Source organism: Podospora bellae-mahoneyi, chromosome 3 (genome assembly GCF_035222275.1).
Source record: "Podospora bellae-mahoneyi strain CBS 112042 chromosome 3, whole genome shotgun sequence".
Classification (NCBI taxonomy): Eukaryota; Fungi; Ascomycota; class Sordariomycetes; order Sordariales; family Podosporaceae; genus Podospora; species Podospora bellae-mahoneyi.
This window is the reverse complement of record NC_085882.1, coordinates 1,309,984-1,326,065: the sequence shown is the minus strand read 5'-3', so window position 1 is coordinate 1,326,065 and position 16,082 is coordinate 1,309,984. Positions and strand designations below refer to the sequence as shown.

Below are 16,082 nucleotides of genomic sequence, written 5' to 3'. Positions count from 1 at the left end.
CTTTCACGCAGCACTGTTTGCCAATCGGATCACAAAAAGTAGAATTCACCCTACACAGCTGCCAGGCCTGGAAAGTATCTGGCATTTGCTGGATGATGGGAATTATAGATGGTCGAGAGAGAAAAACGGGGCCATGCTTCTCAACCCCGCCCTCTTCGCAGCCTTGCGCACAGTACACCACGACCCACGGCGAACACCAATGAGCAAGGCAAGGCACCCTTTCAGGCCATCCACTTCACAGGGTGGCCTGTTTTTTTGCTCACAGCAGCTCAGGAGTTTCTCCGGCGACCTCTGTGCTGTGGGATTGCCTGCCATCACCAACATGCTCCCTTTTTCTCCTTTTCTCAAACCTTCCTTTCAGCATTGCAAACCCACTGCAACCCGCAAATTTTTCCTGGCCTAGTCGTGGGCAACTCCTCACCACCACTCCTCTTATATGGAGCCAACTCGCCGGCTCTGCTAACTGCGAGTCACCGACACTTTTACAATTTCTGGTTTGTGTCTCTTCTCCATTATCACTCATTTCCAGTACTCCCGGCGATATCTACCACAGTATCTGCACGAGGTGTGCAGGATTGTGCTGCTGACAGTTTGCATGTCGCTGTGTGCGAACGACCTCCTTTTCCCCGCCCTTCAGCTCAGGCAAGCAGTCAAGAGTCAGTCACCTCAGTCCGAGAGGGCGATTTGGTGCGCAAAGCAACCGACCGGTGCGTTCAATCAACCACCAAGGGAGCCCCGCCCGCATCTTCCCCTCCTCCAATCCCGAAGGCGCCCTCTGAACCAACAATGCCCACCAACCTTCACCCTGAGTTTTCCCTTTGGGGCACTGCACTGCCTGGAGTGATGCCTCAGGCACCTCTGCCGTCGGCGGCATCCAACCAACCAACTGCACCAGCAAAGTGGCGCTTGGAGGCTAGTGTACTCGGGTACTTTCCAAGGTTGGGTTTGCCCTCACTCGCTCCTCAATTTTCTTTTCGTTGTCGGCGTCGCGCGCTAGAAGCCCCATCGCCGACAGGACTGGGTGAACAAGGAAGAATACTGCTGAAAAGGTTCAGATGGCAACTCTCAGGTCGTCTTCCTCGGCTCTTCGTCTTCGGCCACACCCTCCCCTACCCCCCCAAAAAGAAGCTCAAGCAAGGTCCTTGACCTCTCACCCGAATCCCCCCCAAGGCTTTGCCAATGCAAAGTCACGGCTCGCCTGGTCTGTGCTTTCACATTCCCTCTGCTCTGGGCAACTTGTTCCAGTGGCCCCCCCCCCCCGGTCCCAGTCCCAGTCCCAGGTCGCAGACCCATTCTTTTGGCACACGGGGCTTTACTGAACGCAGCGCAGCGTGCTGTGGGCGGGTGGGCAAGTGGCAGCGCTCCTCTCTCTTCTCTGGTTCCTCGTTGTTGTGGGCCCCCCTCTCTGCTCTTGCACTTTCCCACTCCTCCTCCCCTTCAAACTCTTCCTCTCTTTATTCAGTCCGCATTTTTCGCGTCACCCATTCGTCGCTCGCCTCTCGACCACCCGAGCTGGATTTCCAACCATTGCGCCTCGCGATTTATTCCCGCCTACTGCCTGCTCGAGCACCTTTGTCCTCGAGGCGCTTCTTCCTCGCTCACCAACCACCATTGTGCTCCCGTCGAGAGAGCCTTCCGTGACGATCGCCACATTTTTACTCTCGACACCCACACCGTTTTCGGGTTTCCCTTTCAGCAACACCGCGAGCCAGTCTGATTCACCATCGTCCTAGCTTGACAGCGACATATTTTATTCATTTTGCTGATCGAGCTTCCATCGCGACCCCAACAACAAGACGTGTCCTTCTACAGGGCCCTTTCTCTACAACCCCGACCGACCCGGCCAGCCACCCAGCCGACCAACCGATCGATTCGCGAGCCAGAAGGGATAGCCATCATTCACTGGCAGCTCCGTCTCTGATTGCCTCTCGAGGCGGGCATCCCATCGGTGTCGTCGGATCCCTCCCGTGGGTTGATCACATCGTCAGATCAAACGGATGACACCCTCCTCTTCTTCGGTCCAATCCTCATTGCGGCACATACCTTACGGTCAATCGCGTCAAATCGCGCGACCAGTATGCCCTTCAGACCAAAAAGATAATCATCCATACAATCCCTCGGTCATCCCGCCATCGCGAGGTTATCATCAAGATTATGACAGACAAGCTCCCACCATTGCAGACGCCTTTCGCGCCTCCTAATCAGACTTCACCAGCTTCGTTTTTGCCTCCAGCTGCCGCTGCGGTTCGAGATGATCCGCCGAGGCCGGAGCCTGTCGAGGAAGAGCCATACACGATAAAGTGTGTGTGCAATTATCCAGACGATGATGGTAATACTATCTTCTGCGAGTCATGCGAAACGTGGCAGCATATCGAGTGCTACTATCCCGATAAGGTCGAGGATGTCTCTGCTGCCGACTTCCCGCATTCTTGCGTGGACTGTGATCCACGGAGCATCGATTCACAGCAGGCACATGAACGTCAGCGAGCCAGGATAGCAGGCCCCGTGGCGGCAGAGCCGTCGGATAAGAAGCCGAAGCGCCCTCCCACCAAGAGCCACAAGAAGAAGCCAAAGCCAACAGATATCCAGATCAACGGACATGGCCACCACAGCATAGAACATGCGCCAAAACATCCCGCTCCACACGACAACCGCCAGCCTAGCAAGAAGACGAAGGGCTCACACAAGTCCAGTCAGTCGATCAGCGCGCCGGGCCCGAAACGAAGTCCTTCCTATGGCAATGCCAAAGCAGCGCACTCGCACCCTTTGAGTCCTGCCACCACCCCTCCCGATCTTCCCGACGATTTTGAGATACACACCTACTCCCAAACCTTCCAGCTGCTCTGCAATGAGCAACCGTCTGTTCGGAATGTCAAGGTCAACAGTTTTGCCGGACTGTCAGTCTCCAACACGATGACGAGTTGGCTGCGCAATCCGGAAAAGATGAAGAAAGAAACAGGCCTGTCAGGCAAAGATGTATTTTCGAAGCTTCCTGACAATGCCAGCTCGCTCAGGGGCAAGGTCGAGGTCCAACAAACCAGAAAAAATGTCGCGCCAGGGACAGTGTTGCAGTGGCATGATCTCCGAGCGACATCGACAATCGAAAAGGACTCGCTGCTTATGGAGGTCAATGGTCACATTGGCTTCCAAACCGAGTACTGTGCCGAACTAGAGAATCGATGGGACGACCTCACCACCCCGCTCCCTTTTGTACTCTTTCACCCTCTCCTCCCCCTTTATATCGATACCCGAAGAGAGGGTTCCGAGGCCCGCTTTGTCAGGCGCAGTTGCAGGCCAAATGCCGCCCTTGACACGTTTCTTTCCGACGAAGGCGAATATCACTTCTGGCTCGTGAGCGAGCGAGACATTGCACCCAGAGAACAAATCACGATAGCATGGGACTTTAGGTTCCCCACCGCCCAGAAGGCGAGGATGCTCCGAATTCTTGGTTTAGGCGACGAGGTGACGGGTGCCCAGTCTGAAGTCGCCGCCGATGAGGAAGAGTATCTAAAGCTCGCCAACTGGGTGTCGATCGTGCTGTCGGAATTTGGAGGGTGTGCTTGTGATCTAGGACCCGAGTGCGCGTTTGCCTTGTTTCACAGAAAACACCTAAACAAGACACAACCAAAAAAGACCAAGAAGCGCAAGCCGAAAGCTCAGCATGCGATCTCGCCCAGCAGCACAGGACATGCCACCAACAGCCGAGCTCCTAGTGAGGGCCACTTGGATGATGCTCCTGAGCACGAGCATAGGTCGATATCTGGCTCCTCCCGCAGCAAACCACCGAGTCGCGACATGACGCCAACAGCGCGTCAAGGTTCATTCGATACCCTTGGGATACTTACCGAGCCGACGGACCGCGACAAGCGAAAGGTTGCCATGGTGGAAGACTCGTTCCGCCGCATGGAGCAGCAGCAACCGCCCCGTAAGAAGAAGCGGGTGTCAGATGGGACTGCCGCACCCCATTCAAGGGCTTCCAAAGCCAAGTTGACTGCGCAAACATCAAACGTATCAAATGGTTTATCTGACCGCCTCTATGCCGACGCTGGTACGGGTACCTCTGTCCGAAGCAAATCCGGGTCGCCCACTTCCCCTCATACCATCCCACCGCATGGTCGTCATACGAAAAAGGCAGCCTCTAGAAAAGGCTCAGTCGCTGCTGGCCCTCCTCGTCCGGTACCGACTGCCGATCCACCAGTATACGTCGATGCTGCCGTCCAGACGGATCCTGAGCGAGAAACAGCGACGCCTCAGCGGAGGGTGGGATGTGCTTTGAGGAAAAGAGCTTTGGATAACCGTCGTCAGCTCCGTGCCGAGGAGGAAGAAAGGAGAAAACGAAGAGCGATGGACCATGCCGGTTCCAACTCAGGGGCCGATGCTTCGCCCGGTCAAGGATTATCCTTATCATCTCCGGTTTCATCCAAGGGACCCGACAGCAGCCCAGCGACAGTTGTCAGCTCCAAGGATGTGGCCATGACGGATGCCCCATCAAATACAAAACCGGTCGTTAGCCCATTGTCGATGGCGTCGATGAAGCACAAATCGCCCGATCTCCGGGTGCAAATGCCTCCAGTCCCTGCGTTTGGCAGCCCGGTTTCTGGCTCTTTATCCGCCGGCACCCCGTTATCTGCTGGCGGGTCGGTCATGCAGTCACCTTTCTCTGTCAACGGATTTCCAAGTCCATTTGGTCCACCATCAGTCAACGGCATAGCGCCCGCCCCTAGTCCGGTGAAGAAGAAGATGAGCCTAAGCGACTACAAGCGGAGGATAAACGAAGGCCGACCATCGGCCGCGACAAGCCTCAGGCCTCCCTCCACGACTACAGAGGAGCCCAAGTCTGCGCCAGTGGAGGGTTCCGCGCCGTCAACATCAGCTGTGACGGGCAGTACAACGACTTCGACGACCGCGCCCAAGACCGGTGGGAACGACAACCAAAGTACTGGCTCAGTTGCCCCGTCCTCCACTGAAAAGGATTGATGTAGTCCACCACTTGGTATGTGACGAAAGGCAATAACGACACTGGCAAAACCGAAGGGGGTGGCGGCATAGAACAATATGCCCATGTAATAGTATATAGAGATGTCGAAATGTTGTATTGTGTTTTGGGAGAAAGCTGCTGGGTTTCAGTTAGCGTTTATCAAAGGAAGAAAGAGGCTAGGCATAAGGGGAGAGGAAACCGACATCTGGCATTGGCTTCCTCTGCGCAAGTCAGTTGCATGGTTGCTTTTTCTTTCCTTTTTTTTTTTCTGCTATCGTTAGGTCGAACGCAAAAAAGGCGGTTCGACGACTTTTATCAACTTAATGATATGAAATCAGGCTTGGAGTTTGGCAGCGGGCCCGGGTCTTGTTTTTTTTCTTGGTTTCGGTCATTATATCCTTTTGGTTTTGGTTGTTTCTTTCAATATGTGGTGGTGATGGTCACCGTCTTTTTTTCTGGTCCCTCAAAACGGGGGGTGGATGAATTGAAAGATGGGATGGGATTGCTCGGGGGTGGTTGAATGTGTGTTTGTGACTAATGGCTGGGAGAGGGTGAAAAAAAGGCAAAGGAAAGGAAACGGAGGTGGGAAACGAAGAGGGTGTGGGTTTGGTTTTAACTGACCTTTGACCACGATCAATCATTCTTACCTTTCTGAACTTTCGGGATCTCTTTTTTTTTTTGGTTGTTTTTTTTTCTTGGGGCGTAAAACCTTTTCAGGGAGGGGTTGGAAGGAAATAAGGGCTCGGAAAGGGGGGAAGGGGGAAGAGGATATTGGGCTGGGTTTGGGATTTGCTGCTGCTTTTTCTTTTTGGCGGTTACTAAACCACAACGGTTGTGTGTTTTTTTGTTTTTTTTTCGTTTCTTGTTGTTCCCTTGAAAGCGATATAGTTGGGTCCGGTCTCGATAGGACTGGATTGTTTTCTTTCTTTCTGTTCTTTTTTTCCGATCCAAGGAAGCCGAAAATGTAGGGTTTTTTTTTGGTCGGAAAAAAGAATGGGAAAGATAAAATTGAAAGGAGAATTTGGGTCCGTTCTTTTTTGTTTTTTTACATCTTGAAATGATGATATGAAGATTGGTGCTTGTAAGAGTTTCATGTGTTGAGTTTTGAATGTCGAATTTGGTGAAGATGTTAAATGTATGGGTGTTGTGAAGGTTGAGTGGGTGTGTTTTTGAGGAGAGAGAGTGAAAAGGAGAGGGGTAGACTATCATGTCTTCTTATCCTCCGTTATTCGGGGTGTGTTTGATACCCAAGCTGGATGGCTGGTGTTTTGGGAGAAGGGTCACTGAAAAGAGGTTATAGTTGTAAGTCGAAGATGATAAATCAAGTCGAAGATGATAATCCTAAGTTGAAGATGGATGACAACTGCACAAATTGTGTCCGTTGTGTGGACTCTCTGCCAAGAAAGCATGAAGTTGGGTGAAAAGTGAGGGAGGGATTTTATGGGAAAAGGGAGAAAAAAGGTTTGCATTATTAGATCAGGAAGGAATGGGGGGAAAAGTGCAAAACCGCCAGCACAGCGCCCACCCACGAGCACAGGACACATGATGAATTTACAGCGTTGTGCACTCACAATTGATTTTTTTTGCTTGGCTGTGAGCCACACCTGCCTTTTTTTGTTGTGAATCCTTGCTGTCCACGTTATTTTGCCACTTTAATGGGGATCGTGGACGGGGACCTTGATGGACACGGAGTGAGAGAGGTGAAGTCGAACAGTGAAGGGCTGTGGGAAAAAGAGACAGATACTTTGAAGATGTGTGTGTGCCTCTCTCTGCCAAAACGCTGCTTGGGGGGGGGCAAACCATCTACATGCATCCCAAACACCAATCATCAAGTTTCTGAATCCGAACAACATCAGCAGACTACGGCTTGAAAAGAAAATCCCCAAGTCCCAAGATTCTCGGTCCCGGACGGCCATGAATGACTTGCCCCCTCTGCCGCGCACCGGACAATGAACTGATGCCCGGAGTTCGAGTTTACCTCCGGGCAGTTATACCTTGTCACGGCTCACACAGAGACGAGCATATTGCATATACAGCTCAGCTTATTGTTACAGTTCAGATATTGCCCTCTTATTACATCGCCATAGATCGATTACCCACCTACCTATTCTACTCTCACGTCTGGTAGGTAGGATAACCCCGAACCGAGCTACCCTATTATCGAGCAATTCCAACTGCAGACGATGAGTCGAGAGCATCCCTTACGTCGCCCGACCTCAATGTCCGGCTTCCGTGTCGCAGTACAGAACCCACAACTCGTTGAATTTGCTCATATATAGATGGGTAGAAACTGTTAGCTTGGTTATATCACTTATCAGCCTAAAACAACCAACCACCCACTCAGTCACAACTCCCGGGGTATTATCTCACCTCACACTTACATGCTTACCTCACCTCATGCCAACCACTCTCACAGCCTATCTCCCCAAAATTCTTCCCCCCCAAAAAAAAAAATACTCCCTACATACTCCCCACAAGCACCTCTACCAAACATGCTCATACCCGCTCCCGCCACCTCCAGGAAATTAGGTACCATTCCAAAACCGAACAACGCTTCCCGCCCACCTTCTTTCCCCTCCCAACCTAACTCCCGCCCTACGTATGAAAAAGCGAAAGAAGAACCCTACATGTGAAACCGCGCCTCCGGACAATCAGTCGTCTTTTCCCCAATGCCCGTCCCGCACCGTACCGCCGCCGCAAGCCACTCCAACTTCTACGCATGAATTCAATATCTGAACTCTTACCAGCCTGCTCTCAATACTAGGTCTTGTCAAATCCAGCCCACCACCATCGGGATTCAAAAGCTAGTAATATACCCGAATCTCATGCATTGCATGCCCCCGTGCCAGACCCAAACATAAGTCCTATTCATCCTTCCTTCATCATGTGCTCAAAATTCCTCCCTCCCTCTCTCTCCTCTCCAACTTCTTAATTGTGTGTGTGTAAAGAGCGGTATATAACCTTTATTCCATTTTATATTCATATATAACAAAAATAAAAGAAACCTAACCTTAATGTAAGAAACTTCTTGCTTCATGGTATGGACAACCTTCGCACCCAACAGGAACATAAAAACAATATATCATCAAGAAGTAAAAGAGAGAACCACCACCACACACACGCGCTTTATCTCTTTCAAACCTTGAAACCACCAAACAGTTCCAAAACATCATCAACAACATCTCTCCATCCCGCCATATGAATATCATGGACAAAAAAACCAACGTCAAATAAAAAAAAGTGAGTAGTGTGCTTCCTTTCTCTCCTCCCATCTTACCTCCTCTTCCATCCCGATCAGGAAAAAAACACCAACAGTCACCTCAGTCACCCGAACCCGAACCGAACTTGACCGAGTAATACATCCTCGCATGGACTCCCCAGTCGTCATCCTCCCGACGCCCGTCCGCCTAGGTAGTTCGCCCGCATCTGCAGGTCTCGCATCCACCACTGCGCGGCACTCAAGTCCCCAAACCTAAACGCCACCCGGGATTCTGGCGCTGCCCGTACACGCAGGTAGCCGCCCTCCTGTTCCCTGTTTTTCATGGGTGACTCCCCGCAGGACCCGCGCCGCCCTGGTGGTAATAAGCAGGGTTGAACGCCCCAAAAGAACTGTACTGCACCAGGTAGTTCCAGTCCATCTGCCCAAAGTCCATTTCTTCCATCCCACCTGGCCCTCCTCCTCCCCCAGATCCGCCAACTTGTCCACCTCCCGGTCCAGGTCCACTGGCACTGTTGAACAAGGGGTTCAGGCCTTCATATCCATTAAACATGACGGGCGCATCACCCATTGCCATCATCCCTGGTCCTGGTCCTCCCGGCGGTCCAACCTGCGGCCCCGCTCCGGGCACCGGCCCCGTTGTCTCGGGGGTCAACGGCATCCCCTTTCCTGGATACAGTCCCGGTGGCGGGTCATTCCCACCGACGATTGGCGGCGGCAGAGCGACAGGCGGTCCGGGCACACTAGCCTGATGGTCACCTCCATCCAACGGCGGCCCCGTCGGCCTCTTCATCTTGGAGACCGTGTTCCTCAGCAGCGTCACAATCTGGGGCGTTGGCAACACTCTCCCCAGCTGCAATTCGGCCTGCTCTCTTGCATCCCACGCCTTCACAAAGAAGTGTCCAAACGCAATGTGTAACGGTGACCGGAGATTCCTCCTAAGTAACCCCCGGCGGTCGTGATTTTCGATCATAGCGTCCCACGCCCGCTCGCACAAGCTACCCGTCGTTCGCACTCTAAGCTCCGATATGAGAAAGATGTAGGCGGGAAATGGGAAATGCTGGTATGTATACCACCGGAACCCTTGCAGTTCTGGAGCCCTCTGGATCATGTTGTCTAACTCAACCGTCCTGATGGCTTCTATGAAAAGCTCCTCTCGCTCGGCTGGGTTGACACTCTCGATCCCCGAACTACGAGTCAAAAAGTCGATGACGCGGAGCTTGGAAAGCGCCTGGCGCGTCATAAGCAATGTGAACGAGTGAAGAGGGATGCGTTGGTCGCAATGCTTCAGATACCTGTTCTCAATATACAGGTGAAAACTGGCCAGGTCGTGAGGCAGCGTCTGGTTGGCCACATGGGTGACAAGGTCCGGGGAGGATGGAGAAGGGCTATATTGCACCTTCTGCGCCTTGTTGTTGACCCCGGGTCTGCCTCCGGGAGTGGAGGGCCCAGGACGCATGTTGCCGGTCTGGCTGGATGCTACAGTAAGCTCGATGCGGGTGAGGCAAAATACCATCTCCGTCGGCCCATGGTGCGGGGGCAGATGGTCCTTGGCGTGGACGCTCAAGTCTGTATCGTTGACGTTGGAGGGAAAATTGCAGTCGCTTGCACATGTCGACAATGCGGTGATGGATGAACCAGTAATTTCCGCCACTCGCTTGTCGAATATGACGAGCTGCCACCACAGGCGTCTCCGCTGTTCCGTTTCGAACGGTGTCAAGCCAAACTGAGCTCCGTCGCGGTGAATTCCCAGCCTCGTTGCTATTCTGACCGCCATACCGATCAGGCAAAACAGGGATCGTGGGTCTACATATTGTCTAACACAGAGCTGGGTGATGTCAGTACAGCGAGATCAGCGAGACTAACTGGGATAGGGTCAGAAACGCACCAGGTAAAGGAACAAGGCTTGGAGCACGGCCAGGTCGGTCGAGCGCATGAAGCCAGCATTGACAAGTGCCTGCTGGGTGGCATGGTGGTACTTTCCCAACAAGACTGCCTTGTCCTCGCCAAAGGTACTTTGAACCTCGTCGTCATTCATGGATGTGATGGCGGCAAAGTAGATGGCGAACATCAAGGCCTCCAGGGGCCTCGATATCTTGTTGATGGCCGTGCTGGCACTGATGATCTGGGCTTGGAGTGTCGGTGTGTGGTTGATCTTGAGCAGAGGGTTGACATTGCTGATGTAGATTTGCCAGAGCTGAAACATTTGGATGGCTGGTGGGTGGTGGCTAGTCACGCTTTGCGTTGCGCCGCCCACGACGAAGGGGAAGCCATCGTTGTTGTCGAACATGGCATCGTAGGCATGGTGAAGCGTTGGGCCCTCGTAGTCCTCATCCGAGGAGTCATCGTCGGCGTTGCGATATTGCTAGTGACATGTCAGGCACTCCGGAGCAATCTGATATATCAGATCAAACTAAACCGTCTGGTGGTGGCAAGCCAGGCATGTGGGCGGCTGGCACGGCGTTTTTGGTAGGAATGAAAGTGTGGGGGCCCATCTGTGACAAGAGATATGAAAAAGACCGCAACCTACGTCTTTGTAGTAGCTGTTATTGGGATACCATTTCGATCTAAGGTCACTGCAGTGTCAGCTCGCAGCAAGACCGGGTGTTTCTCGCCTCTCTAGGGGGCAGACTGACTTGTCATTGGCCTGATCTGGCGAGACATGGTCGGCGGTGCTTGAGGGCGAGGTCTTGAGTCCGCTCAGATCCTGCTCCAGATCGGCAACATCGTCTCCATTGTCCGAGGGCCTGAGGTCCTGGGCGATGGGTTCAAAGGAGAGGCCGTGCTGGGACATCAAGTGCTCGTATTTCCGAAGTCTCTCGATGAGGTCCCTCTCATGCGGCTTCTTCTTCCTGCGTCTTGGTGGCTGTGGGGGCACGACGCGACACTCGACCTGGGCCTTGAGGCAGTTGGCGCAAGGCTTTTGCTTGTCACATCGAACCTTGCGTTGTTGACACAGCACGCATGAGTGACCGCGCGTCAACTTCATCACCGACGGCTCGGAACCAGTGATGGGGAGCCGCGAGGGCGACGGCGGCTGCTCCAGATGCTGTTCTGTGGCCATGGTGTGGGTAATATGGGCCGACCTGGTAGACGGTCGTTTCTCGAACGATACCGGAAGCGCGGGTGAACCGCTCGGGCCCGAAGCGACGAACTGGAATGTAGGAAGCGATGCAGGTCTGCCGCGCTTCGCTCTGGTCCCTCCCCCCAATGCTCGGCCAGGTTCAGCCAGCAAGATCTGGCCAATACCGTCGGAGCGATGGGCAGAGCCGCAAGGTATCCGACCGGCTGGATGTTTGGTCTCCGTCGGCAAGGCAAGGCAGAGAGGTCAGGTATGTGTGATGGTATATGTCAAAGATGGGCGATCGCTGCACGAGTCGGCGCAGTCGGTGAGGATGGGCCGAACAATGCCTCCCTCTGCTGCCTGTCCTGCCAGGGGGGTGTCTTGACTGCCGATGCGCGGGCAAAGTGAGGTGCGACGACCGACTACCGATGGCCGATGACTGGTGGTTGACGACTGGCGAAATGGACGATACGCAACAAGGCAACACCGGGCGACAACAAAATGCGAGATTGGCAGCTGTCAATAGGCAGGTCGGACCATTCCAGAGTGGCTGCGCCGTCCGTCCTCTTGGGAAGGCACCCAGCTCGAGGAAGCTGCGATGAAGGGGATTTGATGGATGATGCCCTGCGGGTCTCAGACCCCCGTGTACAGGAGAACAGTGGGAATGGAATATCCAATGTATGTAATGTATGTATGTATGTAGCAGCAGCAAATAACAAGCAATACCACCACGGTGGAACGAACAGAGGCACTGGGGGGGAGAGCAACTTCAGAAAAGGGGGCGGCAGCGACGACGGAGGTGAAGATGGAACCTGAAGAAGAAACGAGGAGATACAATTCGATGAAGAACTGACGCAGGGTAAGCTGCTGCCGAGCAGTTGCCCCTGCTGTCCTGGATCTGGATCTGGTTAAGGTAAGAAAGGAACCCGGAAGGGACGAGGCAGGCATGCAGGCAGGCAGGCTGCTGCTGCTGCTGCCAGATGAAGAAGAGCTCCTTCCTGCTAACCATACCGCCAATGCCTCCATGGCCACCTCCGCTTAGGAAGGAGTCAAGGAGTGGATGTGGGTGTCTTCACACACATGTCATCCCCCTCACCCTGATTGGGATGCCACTGGCGCGCTCGAGTTGCACAAGGCAGCACACATCGTCCCAATCATGGGAAGGAGCAGCGGCAGAGAGAGGGGGGCGCTCTTGAAGGTTCGGGATTTATACGCGGCCGGCGCATGTCAGCTGTGAATCGCTGGGAAACAGCTGTCAGTGAGGTCTCAACAAAGAAAGGAACATGTCTCGGGACCGAAGGGACGTGGCTCATGCCCGGTCTGGGCGCTCTCCACCAACAGGGACTAGCTCAGCGAGATGCCGGCGCTAGTCGCGATTGGTCAATGCCCACAAGGAAGGGGCCTCCACACTAAAAAGAACCGTTAGCACTAGGAGCGATGTTGTGAAGCCGAGGTATATTGTACTATGGTAGATAGATCGCTTACATGACCACCGGACCCGTCTGGGGAAACTCCAGGTCCAAATAACGACGGCCTCGCATCACAATATCCAATCGCCCAATATGAGCGAGACAAGAGGCCTAAACGAAACAGAGTGCTGCAACGACCGGTGCTTCATGTCCGCTGCACCTACATTTGACACGGCCCGGATAGATTGCTTATACTTAGTTCCAACCTAAGTTCTTGTTTACCCAACCCAACTGGCGGAGTTCTGGCTTCGGGCGGACAATGGCTGCTCTGATCTTCTGGCAAGAGGCAGGCACCGGCCAGGTCGCAGCTTCTATATAACACAAGAGTCCTGCGGTATCGGTTGCGCTGTAGTTCCAGTTCCAGGCTGTGGCTTGTCGATGTTGCTCGTGGCCGTCACCTCGCTCATCTTCCGTCCCGGGGGCATATACCCCAATCCAGGCTGCTCGCTCGCTCTCTTCCTACCTGACGACATCTTGTCTCTGGCCGCGCGCAGCAATAGGCCCGAGACGCATTCCTGTCTCGCCCACCCGCCAGAGTCTGAGTCTGAGTCTTGCAGCAGCAATACCTACCTACCCAGGTCAGGTATTTTATTTTAAAGTTTGCGCAAGGTCACTCCCTTCGAACCTCGCTCCCTTGCCGCGCCCTTATTTACATACGCTCCCTCAAACCTCATTTCCTCGTGGGTCCAAGTTTGTTCAAACGGTTCGGCTGGTCACGCCTCACCTCTCACACGCCTTCTTCGCCATTTATCTCAGCGGCCTTACGCAACTTCTGCCGTCTCCGATCGTCTCGGATATCTGCCCACCATGGCTACCGAAAAGCGATCTCTGACTTCGCTCGGCAGCGGGAGCGGGCAGTCGGGACAGGTCACCCAGACCGACACCTCGACTCCTCAGATGAACGACGTCGAGAAGATTGCCCCGGCTTTAGGTCCTCCGGGAGCAGCTGTCGGGGGGGATGAGGACCTCTACAAGCCTAAAAGTGTCAAATTCTGGGTCACGATCCTGTGTAACTTTCTCGCCCTCTTCTTGGTGGCCCTGGATCGCACCATCATCGCCACGGCTGTCCCGAGAATTACGGACGAGTTTAATTCTCTGGGCGATATTGGTTGGTATGGCTCCTCATACATGCTGACGACGGCCTGTGCCCAACTGGTTTTCGGCCGCATTTATAAGTTCTACGACAAGAAGTGGTACGTCATTGTGAAACTCGTGTACGAGTGGACACGTTACTGACCTCAGTGAGGACCTTAGGACTTTCTTCACAAGCATTCTGGTTTTTGAGATCGGCTCGGCTATCTGCGGATCCGCTACAAACTCGATTGTCTTCATCCTGGGTCGAGCCATTGCCGGCTTGGGCGGAGCCGGCATCTTTTCCGGCACACTTCTGGTTCTGATCGATATGGTTCCACTGCATAAGAGGCCCCAGTTCCAGGGCCTCTTTGGTATGGTCTTTGGGTTGGCGTCTGTGATGGGTCCTCTTGTCGGCGGTGGTTTTACCGGAGGAGCTACCTGGAGGTGGTGTTTCTACATCAACCTCCCAATTGGTGCCGTCGCCTCGGTATTTCTCTGGTGGTGGTGGACTCCCAAAACGGAGGATCATCCGCCGGCCCCTTTCAGCCAACATGTCAAACGCCTGGATCCCATTGGTATACTGTTTCTCTTCCCGGGCATAGTCTGTCTCTTCATTGCCTTGCAATGGGGTGGGTCGACCTATGACTGGAACGACTGGCGCATCATTGTACTGTTTGTCTTCTTTGGACTCTGCACTATCGCCTACACCACGGTCCAAATCAAGCTGCCCGAGACCGCAACCATTCCACCGAGGGTAATTACGCAGAGGAGTGTGTTCTTTGGCACCCTCTATACATTCTTCCTATCAGGATCCATGCTAATGCTGGTGTACTATGTGCCAATCTGGTGTAGGTTGTCATTCGGTCCAGCTTTGGGAGTTGTGCTGACATGATACTAGTTCAAACGGTTAAGCAAGTCGATCCGATAAAGTCGGGAATCTACACTGTGCCACTGGTGCTCAGCTTGGTCTTCTCCAGCATAGGCTCCGGGTTTGCCACCCAGGCAATTGGCTACTATGTGCCGTCCATGATCGTGGCGCCCATTTTGATGTCGATCGGTGAGGGCCTTCTCAGCACCCTCACAGAGGACAGTCCTTCATCTCACTGGATTGCCTACCAGTTCCTGGCTGGTTTTGGCGTGGGCTTCGGCATGCAGACTAGCGGTCTTGCTGTCCAGGCGGTGCTCTCCAAGCAAGATATGCCGGCGGGAATTGCCATCAACTTTTTCGTACAGCAGTTGGGTGGTGCCGTCTTCACCTCGGTCGGGCAAACAATTCTCAGCAACATTCTCGTGTCCCAGTTGCAGGATATCCCTGGCATTGGCGGATCCAGGATCATTGTGACCGAAGGCGCCACACATCTCATTGACAGAGTAGGGCCCGAGTACAGGTCTCAAGTAGTAGACGCCTACGAATTCGCATGCAGACACATATTCCTGGCAGCACTCGGAGTGGTGCTGGTCGCCTTGCTTATGGCATTTGGCATGGAGTGGGTCAGCATCAAGAAGAAGCAGGGCCCCGGATGTCCAGAAGGCCCAGGCCAGGCAGCAGATCGGCCAGCACAAGGAGCCAACGAGGGACCCGTCCTATCTGCCACAGCAACAGAGAAGGGAACCGACGCTCTCAAGCGCCACAGCAAGTCATCTTCCTTAGGACGGGATAGCATCTCGCAGCAGAAGCCTGACGAACCCAAGAGCGAAAAAGACACGGCAGTAATCGAGGGGGCTGTCCCCACAACAAAAGCTGCCCTTTAAGGCTCTGAAGCTTTTCTAATCATGTCAAACGAACACTACGGTCTTATATTTTACAGGAGTTGGCATTGGCTGCGGCGTCCGTGGCGTTTGGAAGGCTGTCTTTCTTGAGGATTTACTTTTACGTGTACGATGGGAAAGATCAGGGGAGCGATTATACCGGAAGTACAAGGCCATGGGGACATACAGCCGTGGCGAAGAGGAACAAGTAAAGATTTAAACACGGGAGAAGGTTGCATTTTTAACCTAGATCTGTATGATGACTGCTGTGGGGATCGCAGAAATAACGATACCTCATCGCTTCTCAACCACTACCTTGTTGTAGATAGGAAGAATATTAATTTACTCAGCCCTAATAACAAACAAATAAAAACCTTGTCCCGATATCGTCATTGTCTTGTTCTGAAGCGAGTGGTACAGCAGGTTTGTGTGTACGGGTGTGTTCATGTTTGTCTTGAGATGATACGCGCATGGGGATGCTGTGCTTGGTACTGTGCAGGGAGTTTGTGGGACGGAGATGACGCTGTTGGG

At 53.5% G+C, this 16,082-nt stretch overlaps 4 protein-coding genes across 4 annotated transcripts; 3 read left to right on the top strand and 1 right to left on the bottom strand.

Moving 5' to 3' along the window:
• Positions 1–786: 786 nt before the first annotated feature.
• QC761_0051580 (uncharacterized protein) lies at positions 787–1,146 on the top strand (the record flags this gene model as incomplete). Its single annotated transcript, XM_062872484.1, has 2 exons — positions 787–926; positions 1,056–1,146. The coding sequence occupies 2 exons, from the start codon at positions 787–789 to the stop codon at positions 1,144–1,146; spliced, it is 231 nt and encodes a 76-aa protein (XP_062733307.1).
• Positions 1,147–2,154: 1,008 nt separating this feature from the next.
• Positions 2,155–4,977, top strand: SET3 (SET domain-containing protein 3; the record flags this gene model as incomplete). The annotated part of the gene is made up of 1 exon (XM_062877527.1): positions 2,155–4,977. The coding sequence occupies one exon, from the start codon at positions 2,155–2,157 to the stop codon at positions 4,975–4,977; it is 2,823 nt and encodes a 940-aa protein (XP_062733306.1).
• Positions 4,978–7,366: 2,389 nt separating this feature from the next.
• Positions 7,367–15,937, top strand: QC761_303800 (uncharacterized protein). Its single transcript, XM_062877525.1, has 4 exons — positions 7,367–8,218; positions 8,303–13,921; positions 13,983–14,650; positions 14,701–15,937. Exons 2-4 carry the CDS (start codon positions 13,536–13,538, stop codon positions 15,552–15,554), a joined length of 1,908 nt encoding a protein of 635 aa, XP_062733304.1. The 5' UTR covers positions 7,367–8,218; positions 8,303–13,535; the 3' UTR covers positions 15,555–15,937.
• Positions 7,911–14,112, bottom strand: QC761_303810 (uncharacterized protein). The gene is made up of 5 exons (XM_062877526.1): positions 12,893–14,112; positions 10,832–12,500; positions 10,726–10,762; positions 10,084–10,560; positions 7,911–10,023 (listed from the first exon to the last, which is right to left on the bottom strand). The coding sequence occupies exons 2-5, from the start codon at positions 11,257–11,259 to the stop codon at positions 8,518–8,520; spliced, it is 2,448 nt and encodes an 815-aa protein (XP_062733305.1). The 5' UTR covers positions 11,260–12,500; positions 12,893–14,112; the 3' UTR covers positions 7,911–8,517.
• Positions 15,938–16,082: the final 145 nt, after the last annotated feature.